Here is an 18,610-nt window from a genome sequence, read left to right on the forward strand (position 1 = left end):
GATCTGCATAAAATGGTTGCGTCCGGACAACGCCACGGTAGAGGCTGTCCGGATGGATCCTGTAATTGCAAGACAAACTAATCTCGACTCTAGGTTACCATACTACTGCTCCAAATGAGGTCCAGAGGTCTAATTACGTCTTTTAGTACATCCAAAGTGTAATTTTCAGCAATAAACTCCAAGATCTGCGAAGTTCTACTTGGCCTTCCAGATGTCCTTTCCAAGTGAATCTTGTGGGAAATGTATTTATATTTATTTTGGGTGTCCTGAGTATCTTTCGATTCTTTCGGGTGAAAGAGGAGGGGGAGGGTTCGGCCAGGGTTCGGGGACTCATAGTGCCTAAGGTCAGGAGTTCTTGATCAGGCTAATTGGATGAACCCTCTTTCGTGGATACCAAATAATCGAGTCTCCACAGAGGATAGCCCCAGCTGAAGGATCTATATTAGGATATAGATAGATATCCATTTTACCAAGAGAAGAAAAACAAAATTTTTAATATAAACATGGGCATTTACTTCACATTACCCGAGTCAATTCAATTCACTTTAATTCAATTTATTCATATTTCACTCGAATTCTCTGTTCAGATGTGTTTTTTTGTTTGTTTTTGTTTTTTTTTGTTGTTTTTAGAAAAGAAGAAATTTTAGAACAAAGAAAAAAAAATAGAGAAATTAGATTTTAATAAGGTCAAGTAAAAACTTTTCGTTCACGTTTTTTTACAATTTCACAAAATTCCATCTAAATGGGATAGACCTAATGGCTCCTGCACACCTTCTACATCCACGAAAATGTCCATACGAGTTCGAAATTCACATCCTTTGCTCTCTTAAAACTTTTACAAATTATTTGTGATCTAAAAGGTGTACCGGAGGCATTTGATCGTCAAAATAGAGGCCCCTAAAGTGCCCCAAAAATCTACTTGACCAATTGTTTTTTTTAATAAGATCCATTTGCTGCTGTTTAAGTTTTAAGCTTCACTTTTGGACACAGGTGGACCTTTGATACGTTTCGATGGTTGATATGGTGCTTTGTCACTGCTCCTCTTGGACGTTGACTGCATCATTTTAGCTACGTGAGGATCTGCAAATAAATTAATTAGTTATCTAGAAAAAAACAAAAGGGGGCGGGGGAGGGAAAACTTTGGGGTAAAGGACTGAATAGCTTTTCTTCTCCGAACTCAAAGACAGAGCAACTACAAAATTGACTTTTGGATGAGCCGAAAACGGTTTTTCTCGAAAACGGCTCCTACGATTTCTTCCATTTTTGAATATGTTTCGGAGGTGGTCCAGGCGAACATTTCGTCTTAATATACCTATTACTTAAAAAGTTGCCATCTTGGGTTTTCGGAAGTCAAAATTCAAATCACTTTAGTGGGCTTATTTTTCAACCCATTTGGTTAAATTTGGATTTTTTTGGAAAGGTCTTGAAATTTCCAATCCGATTGCATCCCTCGCAATCGGTAATCAATCGGTTAAGTATCCGTAACCGTGCAAACAGACGGAATTCCCACGAAGTATTTCATTCCGGATGGGAATTCCGAATGGAAATTCCCATATTGAATAAGTTTTTACCATCTGCTCTATACGCCTCTGGTGGACTTCAAGCGCAACACAAAAATGCTCAGAAGATTTGAATTTCAAATTTTGTTTTTTCCGAATATAAACAACGGAATGTGTATTTAGAAGATATTTCCCGTACTTTATTTTATTAATGGCCCTATTATATAATATTACGTGTTGTCTTTTATACTCATTTATGACAAAATCTTTGGAATAATTCATCAAAGTAGCTTTAGATTTATTGTTCTAAAGTCCTGATAATTTAAAATAACGATCTGCAAATAGATTTTTCGTGTTATTTGGCGGAAGACGTCTGTAAAAGATTTTAAAACTCTATTTTCAATAAATTGAACGATAAAAAGAATATTCTTCTTTTATTTCAAAGTAATATTTTATAGCCGAAAATTTAAATTTCTAAGGTTTCCGGCTATAACTCCTACTCAGAAAAAAAAAGTTTGTAGAAAAGGAGTTCAAATTTTGTAATTTCCATATAAAAAGTTACAAATGGAGGTAGAATGTGGTTCCAATACAAAAGTTTGTAAAAAGGTTTGTAGTTTTACAGCCGTATTTGTATTTCGGCATTATTACAAATAGGTTTGTACAGCTACAAACCTTGGAGTTAAAGGTTTGTAGGTCACCTCTTTTACAAATCTTTTGCTCCAGAACAAACTTATTTGTAAAGAGCTGTAGGTATTATAAATTAATTATTATTTTATTATTTAAATTTTTATTTTTAATATTCCATCATTAAAAAAACTGGCTATTCCTGTGTTATTTTTTAATCAAAATGTATATTTGAGAAGTGGATTCCAAAAAAAAGGTGAACTGGATGGGTTTACAACTGTGAGTACCTTTTTTCTTTCAGAATTTGCCCAATTTTTTTTTTCTAAAAATGTAGGCTTAAATGTTATATTCCTTGGATTGGACAATTAGAGAACACAAACGACAAAACAATTCAAAATTTATTTAAAGTAACACTGTATTCTCATAAAATTAAATATTGTAATTTTCAAGGTACGTATTGTAAACGCACAAAATACAACTTCATGTACTTCTCACGTCTCACAGTATGGCCTGGCCGCAACTTGTTTTTTTTTGTAATAGTGCGCACGATTGCAAATTTCTTTGAATTTTCTTTAAAAAACAGTGCAAAAATGATTTTTATGAGTGAAAATAATACAATAAGTGATGCTGTGCTTCATGCCAAGTGTGTGGAGTGGAATTGTTAAGCAGTGTACACGCATTTAATCGGTACGGAAGTTGTTTTCCCAAAACATAACCTCACTTTGTAAATATTGTCTTTCTCTAATAATTTCTCATTGATTTTGTTGTTTTCAGTGAGAGGTATTACTGTAATGCTTCTAATTTATCTATAGGGTGGAGTCATCGATAAGATCTTGCCAGCTGACGGAGATCGAGGACGTTTTAGAAAGGGGTGGCAAGCCCAAGTGCAATCAAATCATGATTTGATGACCAATTCAATTTCACGTGAAATTTCCACGTCCCAGGTCGCAGATGCGAGTTCGGAAGCAGCAGATGAGACACGATCTCTTCAACCTTGGAAAATCCTAGATTGTAGAGAGAGCTCCTTGCTGCGAACATTCTTCTACAACCGGAAAGCTCTTGATTGCAAATGGTGTGAAGATCTAATAGATCTCATCTTCTAATTTTTCACTGAAAGGAAATTGTTCTTATCTTGCAAGTCAATGGGACAGTTTAAGTGAGGAAATTCAAGTGATAAGCTTTACTAACAAGTACCACAATACTCGGCGCGTAATTCCAAAGTTTAAGATCCAGAGCCAGCAAGAAGAAGCAGAGTTTGTTGTTACACAAAATCAAGAGAGGTCAGGCGAAAATTACCCTCCAAATTTAGGAGAGCTGAAAAATTATTTGTTCATCTACGATAAAGAAGATTTCTCAAAAACAGTCTTTCAAGCGTGGAGTCTAACTTGGTTGATCAAATAACCAAATTGCAGAGGATATATCGCAGAAACTCAAAGGAATTGGCCACTATACAGACATAAAGGTGGAAACCAATTTGATGCAAAATTGAAAAAAAAAATTATGAAGAAAATGACTTTATAAATTGATGTTTTCAGATTGAAAAAGACTTCCACCAGCGTCATGGTCTTACAAATTTTGATCGAAATTAGAAAATTCTAACAGACAACATCGAAACCTACTTTATAATTCACCTGAAAGATATATCCCATTTTGTAAATGGTTCTATTTACAATTAAAAAAGCAATTAAAATTCAAAGTCAGTTAAAGCATGCTTAAAAATCCCTAGTTTAATTAGATAGTTATGTACATATGTAACTAGTCAAAAAAAGAATATGTATTACACTTTTGTTAATTATTCTTATAAAAGATGAATATATTTATTTTACTTGAATATCATGTGTTTGTTATCTTGGGAATTTTGATATATACATATATGGAAATCCCGTGTCAATAGTCAGCAAAGTCCCATTTTAAATCGACTGTATTCTTTTTTTATTAACCTTATTAAATAAAATATTTTGGTTAATAAATCTGTCAAAAAAGAAAAGAATGTTTGCTCATTGTAAAAAAAAAAAGAATCCACTTGAGGGGAAATATCACAGGTATATAATAACTAATATTAAAAAAAAATTAATTCTGTTTTCAATGCTACTACTTATCGGTTCAAATCCAATAAAAACATTAAAAATGAAATATTTATAGTTACAGCCCTTTACCTCCAAAATTTGTAGCTGAACAAACTTTTGTTTGTAAAATGAATGAGTTACAAACTTTTAACTCCAAAGTTTGTAGCTCAACAAATTTATTTTGTAATTGTGCCCAACTACAAACTCGGCTGTAAAACTACAAACTATTAACTCCAAAGTTTGTAAGGTTACAAATTTACCTCCAAATCTACAAATCTTTTGACAAATCTTTTTTTTTCTGAGTATTAGTGAACTTCGACAGCTCTTACTATTCTTTAAGTTCCTTCTCTAAATTATTATATTCTTTACATTTTTTAATAATGGGATCTAGTGAAAAGGATATGTTTTGAATCTGCCTTCCCAATTACTAAAACCACTTCTAAAATATTATTGATGAATATTTAATTCAATCCAGAAACACTAATAGGGGAAAGTGACCATGCTTGATACGATCCAAGCTTGATAACAACTATTTTTTTCCTACGTTAATCAATAATTATGACTTACAGCAATATATTTTAATAGCTGGTCCTAAGCCTCACATTTCCTTAAAAAAATTAGGATCCCAGCTCTTTTTCCCTAGTTTCACGAAGCAAAAATTAAAAATGGGTCCAAAACTGTAATTTCAATACATGATATTTCATAAGTTTTTTCTTAATTAATATCGCTGTTCAGGAAAACTACTATCATAGGCACATAGAGGGATCATCAGTAGACCTGGCCAAAATATGTATTTGCATGTTTTTATTAAGCATTCTCAGGCCATATTTGACCCTTTATCTTCACGAATTGGTCTCTTATGGTTCTAATAAACCCTATTTAAAAATGCATATTTTGACATATTTTATGTTTATTTGCATTTTTGCATATTTTTTCCATATTTCCGAATTTTGTTTAAAAAAATGTTTTTTTTTCTTGCAAAATGAAAACTAATACAATTTCTAAAGCTGTAAAAAAAAACATTCAAAGTTTGGAATCCAGTTATATATAAATATCCCTTTACACTACTTGATGTTGACAAATTCGAAGGCCACACTCTTGGTCGAAAATCGTTTTTTTTTTTCTTTAAATATTTCTTAAGAATGTATTAGTTCATCTGCAAAATGCATTATGTAAAAGTACTGTTTTACGCACTTTATTTCTAAAGCGTAATTTCTGTATATGTAGAAAATTTTGATATTCAACAACTGAAAAGTAAACTTTTCTTTAGGGGAAAGTGGCCTTTCTTTGAATGCAGTAGCCTTTGAATATTTCAATTTTTCTCTTATTTTCCAAAGAAAAAACCCTATAATCTAGTCTAAACTATAATCAATACAACTAATTATTTTCTATTAACTTCGATTAATAAAATAGAAATTTTGGTTTGGGAAATAAGGGAGAAAAATAAATGTCCAAAGGCTGCCGCATTCAAAGGCAGACCACTTTCCCGTACTCTTTCAATTATTTCTGCTCGAACCTCACAGAAAGGACAGTACCATTTACCCTTCCAATTATTTAAAAAGCTGCTGAAGGAGTTAGAAAAGCTTACTAGTCTTGCTTAATATTTGATTTTACTAGATAGAACTCATTGCTAATTTTACTAAAGATTTTTTAATTTCCATTTTTTTAAACATAATATTTGTAAAATAATTTGAGATGTTTTTCCTTAACATTTGACGTTGAAAAAATTGATAGAAGGAATGAATTGAAGTTATTGTATAAGGACGAAATGATGTTCAATTACATTGTCTGTATATCATATTCTAAAAGAATAAGAAATCCTTAGATCGGTTTTTCGGAAATCGCTTAAAAACACGCACAGCTCATTCATAAAACGGTTTAAATTGAGCTTGAAAATACGCACAGCTTAATTATAAATCGGTTAAGAATATGCTTAAAAACACGCACAGCACACACGTAAAACGGTTAAGATTGCGCTTAAAAACATGCACAGACTAAACATAAAACGCTCAAAATTACGCTTAAAATCACGCACAGCACATTACGTTATACGGTTGAGATTGTGCTTAAAAACACGAACAGCACACACGTAAAACGGTCCATGTTAATATGCTTAAAGTCACGCACAGTTCAATCATTAAACGATCAATTCGCTTAAAATCACGCTTGTGCTATTTTAAGCGCAATTTTTACTGTTTTATCATTCAGCTGTGCGTGATTTTAAGCGTATTAACCGTTTAATGATTGAACTTTGCGTAATTTTAAGCGCATTAACCGTTTTGTCATTGAGCTGTGCGTGATTTTAAGCGAATTTTGATCCGTTTACGATAGAGCTGTGCGTGATTTTAAGCGTAATCTGAACCGTTTTATGTTTAGGCTGTTCGTGTTTTTAAGCGCAATCTAAACCGATTTGTGATTGGGCTGTGCGTGGTATTTTACACACAACTAATGTCGTTCATGTTGAGGCAGTTGGGATTTTTTGTTATAATAATATTAACCTTTTTCTTTATGCTTAAGGTGTGCGCGTTTTCTAAAAACGATCTGTGAAAATATAAGCTTAAGGGTTCTGTGTCCAAAACTAACCGAAAAAGTTTATATAATTAATCCTGTAAAGCTTCTAAAATTAAGTCTTAAGTTTCAAAAATCAATCCAGAAGGTTTCTTGATTTTATTCTGTAAAATTTTTATAAACAATCGTACAATTTCTAAAATCAATCCCAAATGTACTGGAATCCAGGCAGCACTTATAGATAGCTTTAAGTATTACTTTGGAAAGATTTGGATCATAAAAATGTCATAAAATATAAAATATCATTTGTCACATTTTACAAAGGAAGTGAAAAATTAAGAGAACATATTTTTAAATTTCAAATACTGAAATAAGATTGGTTGTTTTTAAATGTTGTATTCAACTACTTCAAAATTAACAGATATTGTTTAATTTCTTTTTAAATCGTAATCAATCCGTTGACTGGTTTTATATTTATCTATTATTGGCTCAAAATAAAAACATACTAAGTTTAATTTAAGTAAATCCAAAATCTTAATCTAGAAAGCAATTTGTGAGATAAACGCGTTTGAAGTTTTCTTGATAGCTATCTTGCCATACTGAGAGTTCGGTTTATTACAGTTGTCATTTTGTATATTTTTCAAAAATATTGCATTAAGCAATAAAATAGTACATTTTTAAAGGGTACTACTATAAGGCAACTCGAAAATTCTTTCTAAAAAATTAAATATGTAAAATGATTACTGGAGTCAGATCCTAATAAAAAGTAAATTTCCAATAGATAAAAGGTTTTTATGTCAAAGTTCTACAAAACACTCTTATTTGGCTAAAAAATAAATTAAATAAATGCATATTTTTCTTGCATATTTTATGATTTTTCGTGCATTTTTATGTCGCATATTTCGAAGATTTTTTTTTGCATATTTTGGCCAGCTCTAGTCATCAGTATTAATATTTATGTAAAAATATTTTTACTTGGTGGACACTGTTTTTGTGGTTGGTGAAAAATTCATAAATTCTACCTGTGTCCATCCTATATTTTAAAAAGGGTTCATGAATGATAATTTAAATGTAGCAACTCTATCATTAGATGTGATTCTTTCATAATTACACCTATTGTAAATCTCTAATTTTATCGACAATTGACATAACCTTCAACCCTGTTGCCTGAATTTTAAGGTTGCACAGTGACATTTTCATGGACTCAAAGTGAAAAAAAATGGTTTTCGCTAGTGCCCTAATCTCATAAAAACATGGCTTAGAAAAAATTACATAAAAGTTATTTTAAAACTAATAACCAGTCGTACAAACGATTTAAGCAGATAGATTAGAGTTTCGTCTAAATATTGATGTGCAATTTTTTGTATCCGGTGAAATTTTTACAGTGAAAATGAGCCTCCGAATTGTCGAATCAATTATTATACAGGAAGGCCCCGGACCCAACTTGTATAAAAATCGCCAGTGAATTTCCATTTTCTTCTTGAAGAAAATCTAAGATTTTTCAGGAACTATTTGAGGTGGAATTATGAACCTAATAAGTGAGACTTTTTTTTATCATAGTGGAAGAATCGCTTCGGTTTGTGTGGTAATCAGAAAATAATCACAAACCTTGGAAATCATTTTACAGTATCAAGCATGGGAACTTTCCCCTAGTATTCGTTTTCAAATCTGCTTTCAAAATAAACTTTTTTTTTGATCACTATAGTCACTTATAGTAGATTTTACAAGTTTTTTCAGATATTACATGATCAAAAACATCCCAAATAAAATTTTCGGAATTTTCCAGAAGCAAAAAGCTATCTCGAGGGAGATAGATTTTTGCCATTTTGGGCATTATTGCAGTTGATTTTCAATGAAATTGATCAAATAGCGATAGAAAATGTTACTTATTTAAAATTATTTTTGTTAGATATTTAATATTTCATCTCAATATTATTTAAATTTTATTAGAATACATCAAAATAAGTCCCTGGAGCGCATAAAACAAATTTTTTAATAGAATTTCGCAATATTATACAGAAATTGTATGTATATAAAAGATAGAAATGGATAGGGTCATGTGTGGTATTACGGGACACTTTTTAGAACACTCAAGTTTGAAACAGCTTAACGACTTCAAAAATTATTTTTTCCTCTGTTGATATAAATATTTATGTTCCTTATTCTATCCAGAATAAGATTCTTATCGAAAAATAATGAAAAATGCAACATTTTATATAGAAAATAGTAAAAAATTGTAACAGAGTAAAAGTAGTGTATTTCTGGACAATGTTTGTATTACGGGACAAGTAAATGTGGCTATTTCGGGACAAGCCATATTTGTATGTATTATTATGTATTTAGATAACTGAAGCGAATTTGATAAAAAGGAAAGTAATTTTTATTATTAAGGTAAAGTACCCTGTAGTCGGCCGGTTTGTGAACTCGGCCAGTGCGACTATTTATTCAATTTACTTAGATTTGTTATAATATGGTCTTACCGATTTAACATTAGAAGGTGTATTATATTATTTATAAGATCAGTAAGATCATATATAAATTAATTTACAGCGAGCTCTATCTCGTGAGTTCGATCATTCTGCAAAGCCGAGATGCTTTGCCATTTCGCTACAGTGCCCGCTCTCTAATCCGGATCGCCGTAATCCGGACGAGTTATTGACGGTTACCTTTAAAATCATTTTGAGGTTATGTATGCATGTGTGTTCAGCAATGAGAATGAATTATCCTGTGATGTTTTTTGTTCAATAAATGAAGTGCAATAGCATAGAATTCTCTAATTTTGTCTTTTTAAACTTATTTAAAACTTTTATTCTAATTTTTGGGAAAAAAAAACCTTGTATTATATTTTCAAGACGTTGAACAAATTCAAAAAATCCATCCGGATTACGAAGCGGGCACTGTGTACAGTAGACTATCGCTCAATCGGCTCTTTATCAATCGGGCGACAAATTTTGTTGACAATTTTCACGTTTAATTATGAAACTAATTCGCTCAAATTCGCTGTAGTTCTTCCTATTTTATTGTGATTCTTTAGAATTGAGCGCTTTTTGTGGAATTTACAGATGCTTTGACGCTCAATTCTATCGCTAAACCGGATGACATTTTGCCTCATATTCCCGATTGAGAGAGAGTCTACTGTATATCAATTACCAAATGAAAAAAAAAGAAAGAAAAGCATACCTTGAAGCCATCTAACTTGCGTTGCTGGCCCGTAACCCTTCTCATTTCTGGCCGCAATACGAAAGATAATGGCGGGTTTGCTGGTATAGTCAACATGTGCCAGCAAAAATGAACTATTTGGAACTGTGCACTGATTATTTGGACCACAGTAGACACGTACAAATGCCAACTGAGCCACAGATGTCTCACTCTCTTTTGCTGCCACAGATTTCACAGCCAAATACACCGAATACTCCAGTATTCCACCTTCAAAATCGTCAAATTAAGAGAGAGAGAGAAAAAACAAAGGAGAAGATCATAACCTTAACTTTTGAAGGAGCTAGAATTTTTTTTTTAAAATACAAGAAGAATAAAAAAAAAAGAAAAGAAAAAGGAATCGTACTGACCTTCAGTTGTTGGTGGTGCCTCCCAACTCAAATGTGCCCCATCGGTTAATTTGCTGATCTTTATGGTGGACGGTGCACCTGGAAAACCGGGTAGGCATGTCTTGAAACTACTAACTTTTCCCCAATCACCACGACCACATCCATTAATGGCTGCCACACGAAATTTATAGGCTGTACCCTGTTCAAGTGGCACCCGGGTCATCTGGGACAGATCCGGAAGACTGTCTGACGTCAAATGGGGCACCATTGAACTATTCCATTCGTCTGGTGCTATAAAACTCGTAACAGTATGCGTGACTTCTTTGAAAATACCAACAGTACACCATGGATTTTCATTGCCATCTTCCGAAACTTGTGACTACACTCCCCCAAAAAGGAAATTAATTAAAATATTTGATTAAAAAAAAATATAGAAATAAGTATCATTGCGTACCTTTTGCTGTGATTCAACGATCGTCTTTGAGGCAATTGTATCAATTTGCTGACGATTTGAATGTTGAACGGCCGCTTGAGCCAATGTATCAAGAGTTGTCTGTTCCTGATCACCCTCATCCTTACCACTCTCCTGGGCATTCTTGTACACAACGTACGTCTTAATGTCATTCAGAGATGATCCACCAATTATCCTAAAAAACCCCCCCAAAAAAAAAAAACAACTCAATTCAAAAATCGTATCACCAACTTAAATAAATAAATAACTAACTAACCCTTCATCGAGATTCAGAGATTGCCCACTAACATCACCACATTTGATCGATGTTAGAACATTTGCAGCTTCAACATCATTCTCAGCAGTATCCTTATCATAGATACTTCTCCCATCTTGATTTTGGCAATCTTTTGCTACTTCATCATTCTCATTCGTTCTGTCCTGAAGGACCAACAAAAAAACAAAGGCAAAATAAGTGTAAGAAATAACGAGAGAGAGAAAAGAAAGAACCAACTTTAGGCAGTGTCGTCATCCAGAGCATATTGTCTTCACCGCCGCCGCCGCTACCATCGTCCCCACCACCATCATCATCATCTTCCTGGTTCATTCTCAAGGTACTACCTCGAACACCTCCAGTCTTTTTCATTTCATCCGGTGGAGCACCACCGCGCAATCCAGGACACTTTGGTGTCCTTCCCTGACGCCTCATGAACACCTGCAATTCATCCCAGGCACCATCCAATTGCTCCACTTCACCACCTTCAATCTCCTTCTTTGCCACGCGCGCCATCTGTTTCGGTAGCATAACTGAAGATTTCAAAAAAAAAAAAAAAATCCTCAGAAATCACAGTAGAGATATTTCTGAGATTCTCTCCTTAAGATTCCCAGAAAGTTGATGCCTCCTCAGAATGGTTTCCATTAGCAGTGGACGGAAAAAATAGACCTTTCTTGATTTTTTTTCTCTTCAGTCTGCTGCTGCACTGCTCTTGGACCTTTTCATTCTGAAGTTTACCATCCAAATGGAGACTGACACACCTGTCTGTCCATTAATTGACACATCTGTGTCATGTCAACAGTGACAGCAGTGTGAGTTCATTTGTGGATGGTGAACATCAGAGTGAACAAACGTCAGAGTGAAAAGGTCCAAGAGCAGTGCAGCAGCAGACTGATAGAGAAAAATATCAAGAAAGGTCTATTTTTCCGTCCACCATCTGGCTATGCAAGCCAATTGTGAGGAGACCTCGACCTCGGGGCAGAGATCTAGGACAAAGTGTGGCTAAATCAATTCAATTCAATTCAATGTATTTCTCCTTAAATATGCTTAACTCTTTCCGGACCACAACATATCGTCGGTTGCCTCAGCAACTGTGCTAACTGCATTTTTGCGATTTTCAGCTTTTTGCATATTTTGATATTATTGAATTTTCTCTATTAAACTACGTTATATAAAAAGTTTGAAATTTTCTCTATATATAGATATTTTTCCGTGAAAATGTTCTAACTGTACGATAGTAACAAAATTTCATCAACAACTGCGCTATCTACCAAATTTCCTGCAGTTAGCACAAAAAGACACAGAAAAATGGCGCTATTTTTTTTCGTCAGCAACTGTACTATTTGCAGTTTGACATTTCTATTCATCGCGAGTCTATCAAAACAAAACAGACGCTTTGCAATTGTGATAAAGTTTTTCCTAAATAATTGAGCAGGTGAAAGCAAATTTGTGATTACAGAACTGTAAGTTTGTGTTTTATTTGTTTTTAACCGTGCAAACAGACGGAATTCCCACGGGAATTCCCACGAGCAAATGGTAAATTTGCTATACAAGCGCCCTCTGCAAAAGTGCACGAAACTGCCCGAATGTCTTGAAATATTTTGAATTTCAAATGGAAATTTTCCGTTGGAGGGTGAAATATTCAATTTTCTAAAATGGCAAAAAGCTATCTCTCTCGAGATAGCTTTTTGCTTCCGGAAAATTCCGAAAATTTTATTTGGGGTATTTTTGAGCAAGTAATATATGAAAAAACTTGTAAAATCTACTATAGTGATCAAAAAATTTTTTGAAAGCTAATTTAAAACCGATTAATAATAATATAATAATTTTGAAAATATTAGTGTTTCTGGAGTGAAATAAATATTCATCAATAATATTTCAGAAGTGGTTTTAATAAGTGGAAAGGTAGATTCAAAACATATCTTTTTCACTAGATTCCATTATTAAAAAATGTAAAGAATATATTAATTTAGAGAAGGAACTTAAAGAATAGTAAGAGCTGTCGAAGTTCATTAATAGCAGTTATAGCCGGAAACCTTAGAAATTAAATTTTCGGCTATAAAATATTACTTTGCAATAAATGAAAAATATTCTTTTTATCGTTCAATTTATTGAAAATAGAGTTTTAAAATTTTTTACAGACATCTTCTTTCGAACAATGTCCATTCAATTATTATACAAATAATCTTTATATTTATCTCTGCTTAACTTTGCTTCGCTGCTTGGTCTGCCGGGGATATGTCTATTATTTCCTTCTAAAACATCAACGTTAAGAACATTTTCAAAAATTAGATCTTTACTATGGCTGGTCTTTCTTATAAATTTGTGGAGAGGAATTACAGCCTGTACAGTAGTAGTAGAAAACTCTGGTTGTACTTCGATTTCCCTCCGAATTATCCTAAATCTATTTGAGAGTATCCCAAAAGCTGTTTCAATTATTCTAAAGACTTTGTCATATTAATAATTGACTATAAAAGACAACACGTTGGTTTTAATTGTTAAATTAGGATTTTATAAGAAAGAGCAGAGAAAATGCCACACAGAAAAGAAAATCATCCAGCGTCAGCTCCACCTCAAAAGAATGCAGGTGCGGTACAAGCAGAGATTGACGAATTTGTACATAGTAAATCTGATCAGGATTCAACTCATACTCTCATCAATATAATTGATGATTCAGAAGTGATGTTAATGAGTGAAACCGGTCCTTCTGCCCAGCCTGATGCCGAAGAAAATGAGCCAAATCTTTGGCTCCCTGACAATGTCAAAAGAAGGAGGAATCGTGGCCCCAATTACTTAGAAACAGATCTGGCTTGTGTGCGTGAACACATTGCAAGTTTCCCCTGCATAGAATCACACTATTGCAGAGCGGATTCTTCGAAAAAATACTTGGAGTCACATCTCAATGTTTCTAAGATGTACCGACTCTTCAGGCAGAAGTATCCCGATTCCAAAATTACAGAGAAAGTTTACAGAAACGTGTTTCAATTTAATTTCAATCTTTCATTCCACAAGCCCAAGAAGGACCTGTGTCCTACATGTAATTTGTCACAATTGGGAAGGATATCAGCTGAGGATTCGCAAAAGCATCTTAGCAATAATGCGCAAGCAAAGGAGGAGCGAAACCGTGACAGAAAAATTGATCCGCAGACTGCTGTTATCTCATTTGACCTGCAAAATACTATTCCACTACCTAAGAGTTTTGTCAGCACTTTTTACTACAAGAGGAAGTTTAACGTGTATAATTTAACTGGACGGTGTAATCTCAATGGAGTAACTTACTGTTCCATTTGGAACGAGGCTGTGAGCGGAAGGACGGGTGATGATTTGGCAAGTGCCCTTTACAAAATTATCCAGGGCGTTCTTCAAGATCATCCAGATGTAAATAAAATTATATTGTGGAGTGACTCATGCATTCCTCAAAATCGCAACAGAATAATGTCTACAACACTGCTACAAGTCCTACATGACAATCCAAAACTCCAAAGTATTGAACAAAAGTTCTCGGAACCAGGACACTCAAGAATCCAAGAAGTAGATGCAGTTCATAGTGTTCTTGAGCGTAGCCTTAAGCATCACGAAATTCCCAGCCCGACCCAACTTCTCCATCTTATGCGCACACTCAACTTCCCAAATGTTAAGCTTAAGATATTTGAGATGGAATAAAATGATTTTCTTCAATTTTCATTGAAGGCAACTTTGTTCTCCTGGGACAAAGTACCATTCTCAAAAGTGCGCAGAATAAAGTATTCTTCAGATGCCCTATCAGCTTTTAAGTTGAACTTCATTGTGGATGCATCCAACAACTGGCATGAAGCCGTGATTCGTAAACGAAAGCGAAATTCATCAACACCTCCAGATGTGTTCACTCAACAGATTAAAAAAATGAAATTTTCATATGAGGTACCGAAAGAAAAAAGAATGATATCTCAAGCATTCTACATTTTTTGTCAGAAGAAGATTCCAAATACTATGTACAAAAATTAAAAATTGATAAAACTCTAAAAATTGTAAATAATCAGGAATAAAATTGATATCATTGATATTATTTTAATACAATCATTTAGAAAATTTTTATTTTCATATTTTTTAATTCGGGCAATTTTATTAACTCCTCTAGGAATTGTAAATCATTGTAGAAGTACCTCTTCATATCACAGATCGTTCGTTTCCTATAAATTATTTATTTTCTGATTAATTTAACACACTTTCAGAAGGAATCGTTTGCAGAGATTCTATAAATAAAACAGCGGTGATAAAAACACACATAAAATATAAATTCTGGGGTAGATTAAAATAAATAAATTAAAAAAAATTTCTGGTATCTTCGTAGTTAATAAAGCAAAAAAATAATAAACTTTTTTTTTCTTGTTATATTTTAAATATAATAAACAAATTGTGCTATCTGCAAAAATTCCATACATTGCAGATAGACTTTTTATGAACGATGTCAGTTAGAACAATTGCATATTGCGCATTCTTTCAGAAAATGTTTAAATTTTAGTATAACAAATCTACTTTTCTTTAATTTCTTTGCAGTAACTGTCAGATTATTTATTATTCTTTCAATATTTGTTATATAAAATAATTCATTCGGGGTTTGTTTTTCATTGAAACATTCATAAAAAGAAAAAATTGTCTCCTGAAAAGTTGTCAAAATGCAGTTAGCACAGTTGCTGAGGCAACCGACGATATCCAGCGAACGATTTTCAGTAAAAGTCACTTTATTGTAAGTCTTAGTGGTCAAATATGATACTTTTGTGGAGAAAGAATTTTCTCCGCCTCTGGGAAATTGGAAAACTCATGGGAACTCTCGTCCCCAAAAGAACGCAAAGGATACAAACTTGGACAAACTTCAATTTTCCAAAAACCAATAATATCAATTTTGTGAATTATTTTTGCGTGTCAAATGACTCCTTTACAATGTTGATCACTAAAACAAGGTGAATTATTGACCAGTATCTTCTGTGATGTCCAGGAAGTGCTAAAAAGGACACCCAGCTCCTGCTTCCCAACAGATTCCTCAAAATATTTCACAGAATAACACTTTAACACACATTTCTCTCAACAGGATGTTATTGCAGACACATTAAGCTTTCTCAAGAGCCAAAAAAACACTTCCTGGACAATCAGAATTCACCAAAATCTGGAAGAATAGGAAAAACTCCCTCGAAAGCAATCTCCTTCGCTGCCAAATGTCAAAATTATCGGCCATATTGACAAAAATTTCGCTCCCGCTTGAATTTTCTTACAAGGTTGGTGTCAAAAAGCAAATGGCGGGCATTGGCGGGATAACCTTACATTTGACCTCAACATTCTTGCGGACGAGAATTCCCATCAACTTTGAACAAGTTTTTTGCAAATTTATGAAAAAATTGTTTTTCGAATTTATGTAATCTGTAATTGTTAGTTATCATACTTATTGGCCCCGAGAGGTTTTTCCTTATTCGGGTCTAGAAATATCAAAAAAGTCACAATATCTGCATGGAAGCAGAAAATCGAAAATTCACGATTTTTGACCAGAAATATCTAAGCTCAGGAGTTAATTGGGATCCTGGAAAAAATATCCTAGATTAGAACATCCTTATAGTTTGTAATCATCCACAAGAATCGGAATTTTATCGATTCTAAATAGTCTAAAAAAATTATTTTTTCCATGGGTACCCAGAGTCCCAAAGGAGACGAAAGAGTTAATTGGGACTGTCGACTGACTTCACTACTGATCTATCTTCTGTATTTATTTTTTTCTGTATTTATTTTCATCTTGCATTTCATATTTCCCACCTCCCATGCGTCCATCGACGTCTTAGCGTTTGTGACCAACCTCCAGAGTGAAAACGATGGAAAATTCCAAATCATCTTTTTCATTCATACAAAATCATCTTTTAGAAAATGGCTTGGAAAGCGCATTTCCTTTCGAGATAGAGAAAAGTGAACTCAAGAAAGTTGTAGAGCAGTAAATTTTCTATAAGAATATCCTCAATAGAAATCAATTAGATTCTCTGGGAGGTTGTAAATAAATTAAATATCCGTTTTGACAAATATTGCCCCAGTCTCCCCTATTCTTTGGAACCGACGAAATATCAGGTGTATTTAAGTTGTTATTGCAAGTAGCAGAATGAACAGTGTTTTTTTTTTCCAATAATAACCGTTGGAGCATTCATCAAAAAGGAAAAAAATCATACGATACGCAATGTCATTGTTACCCTCTGACCACAAAATATGATAGTGATTATAATTTTGTGAATGTTCACTCACCTTGAATCCTCTCTTGTTGCTGCGATGTGCCCGATGATGAGACAATTGTCATGGTTTTTGGCAATTGAACCGTTATGGCCTTTCCCTGATCCAATTGCAGTGACGTTGTACCAACTGTTCCACCCTTTGATGGTGCCATTTGCAACACATGAGCCTGCTTCCCGCCACCGGCCATTGTTATTGTTATTGGTCGCTGCAATTGCTTTGTTGTCAACAGTGTACTACTAGATGGCACTGCCAATGTACCAACTGTACTATTTGTTGCCACCAGAGGGCTCGAACCAATTGGCCTAATACCACCCCCACCACTACTAACAACGATAAATTGCTGATGGGGACGCACAACACTTCGTTGATTTGCAATAACTATTTGCTGTTTACCACTACCTGCCCCTCCTCCTCCTCCTCCTCCTCCTGTCACTGCAGTTGCTGCTCCTGTTGCTCCTGCTCCAGCAACGCCACCTACCGTCACTCCCCCAGCGCCACCTGTTAGAGAATTCTTCAACACAAACTTATCCATTGACGACACTATCTTCACAACATTCGAGACAATTGGTGCCTTAGGGACAGCACCCACAGCTCCTCCTCCTGCTCCTGCTGTCCCTGCTGTCCCTGCCGCCACTGACACTCCACCAATTCCACCACTATTCCCAATCACATTTGTTCCCCTGCCACCTGCAGCGCCCCCACCACTCACAACTGTCACTTTTGGCAATGTCTGCACCGCCATTCCCTGGCTCGTTTTCACCAATTTGAGAATTTGTCCCTTGGCCGGTGCTGCTGCTGCTGCCGATGCCGATGCTGCTGCCACCGTGGCGGGTGACGCAACTATCGGTTGGACTATCGTACTCGATGACGTACCAACAGGTGTCACTTGTTTCTGCAACACAAATGGCTTCGTAACAGCTGCAACACGTTGCAATGGAGGCCGCCGGATGATTGTTGGCGTTCGAGCATTCGGAATTCTAATGCCCACCTGCTACTCTCCCCCAACATTCAAAAAAAAAAAAAGAAAAAAGAAATATATTAAAAAGAAATTTAGTTTTAGTTTTAAAGCTTTGTATCGCTGTTATTTTAATTTTAAATCCCTTTTCTACTTTACTAATTAATCTAACAATTTTTTTTTATAGATAATGTAAGTTTGCGTATTTAAAAAAAAAATGCCGCTCATGAATTTTATTGGTCGAACTCAAAGAGTGAGCAACATGGGCGTACCCAGCTAGGGGCAGGGGGGCAGCTGCCCCCCCCCCCCCCTAGAAGCGTCAAAGAAGACAAAAACAAATGATAAGTAAAAAAAAATATATTAGGTCAGCAAAAAGTTTGTTCAGTAAAAAAATACTAATTCTTCCAAAATTGGGTTTAATTTTTCTATCCATAAAGATCGAAAC

At 34.3% G+C, this 18,610-nt stretch overlaps 1 protein-coding gene across 1 annotated transcript in view; it reads right to left on the minus strand.

Moving 5' to 3' along the window:
* Positions 1–927: 927 nt before the first annotated feature.
* Positions 928–18,610, minus strand: part of LOC129808784 (host cell factor 2) — a 32,060-nt gene continuing 14,377 nt past the window's right edge. The window contains exons 5-11 of the mRNA XM_055858638.1: positions 17,223–18,201; positions 11,208–11,500; positions 10,971–11,134; positions 10,697–10,889; positions 10,264–10,621; positions 9,878–10,123; positions 928–1,080 (exon numbers count right to left, since the gene is read on the minus strand). Coding sequence (XP_055714613.1) covers positions 968–1,080; positions 9,878–10,123; positions 10,264–10,621; positions 10,697–10,889; positions 10,971–11,134; positions 11,208–11,500; positions 17,223–18,201 — 2,346 coding nt within the window. The 3' untranslated portion in view covers positions 928–967. The remainder of the gene's footprint in view (positions 1,081–9,877; positions 10,124–10,263; positions 10,622–10,696; positions 10,890–10,970; positions 11,135–11,207; positions 11,501–17,222; positions 18,202–18,610) is intronic.

The sequence above is a fragment of the Phlebotomus papatasi genome, chromosome 5 (assembly GCF_024763615.1).
Source record: "Phlebotomus papatasi isolate M1 chromosome 5, Ppap_2.1, whole genome shotgun sequence".
Classification (NCBI taxonomy): domain Eukaryota; kingdom Metazoa; phylum Arthropoda; class Insecta; order Diptera; family Psychodidae; genus Phlebotomus; species Phlebotomus papatasi.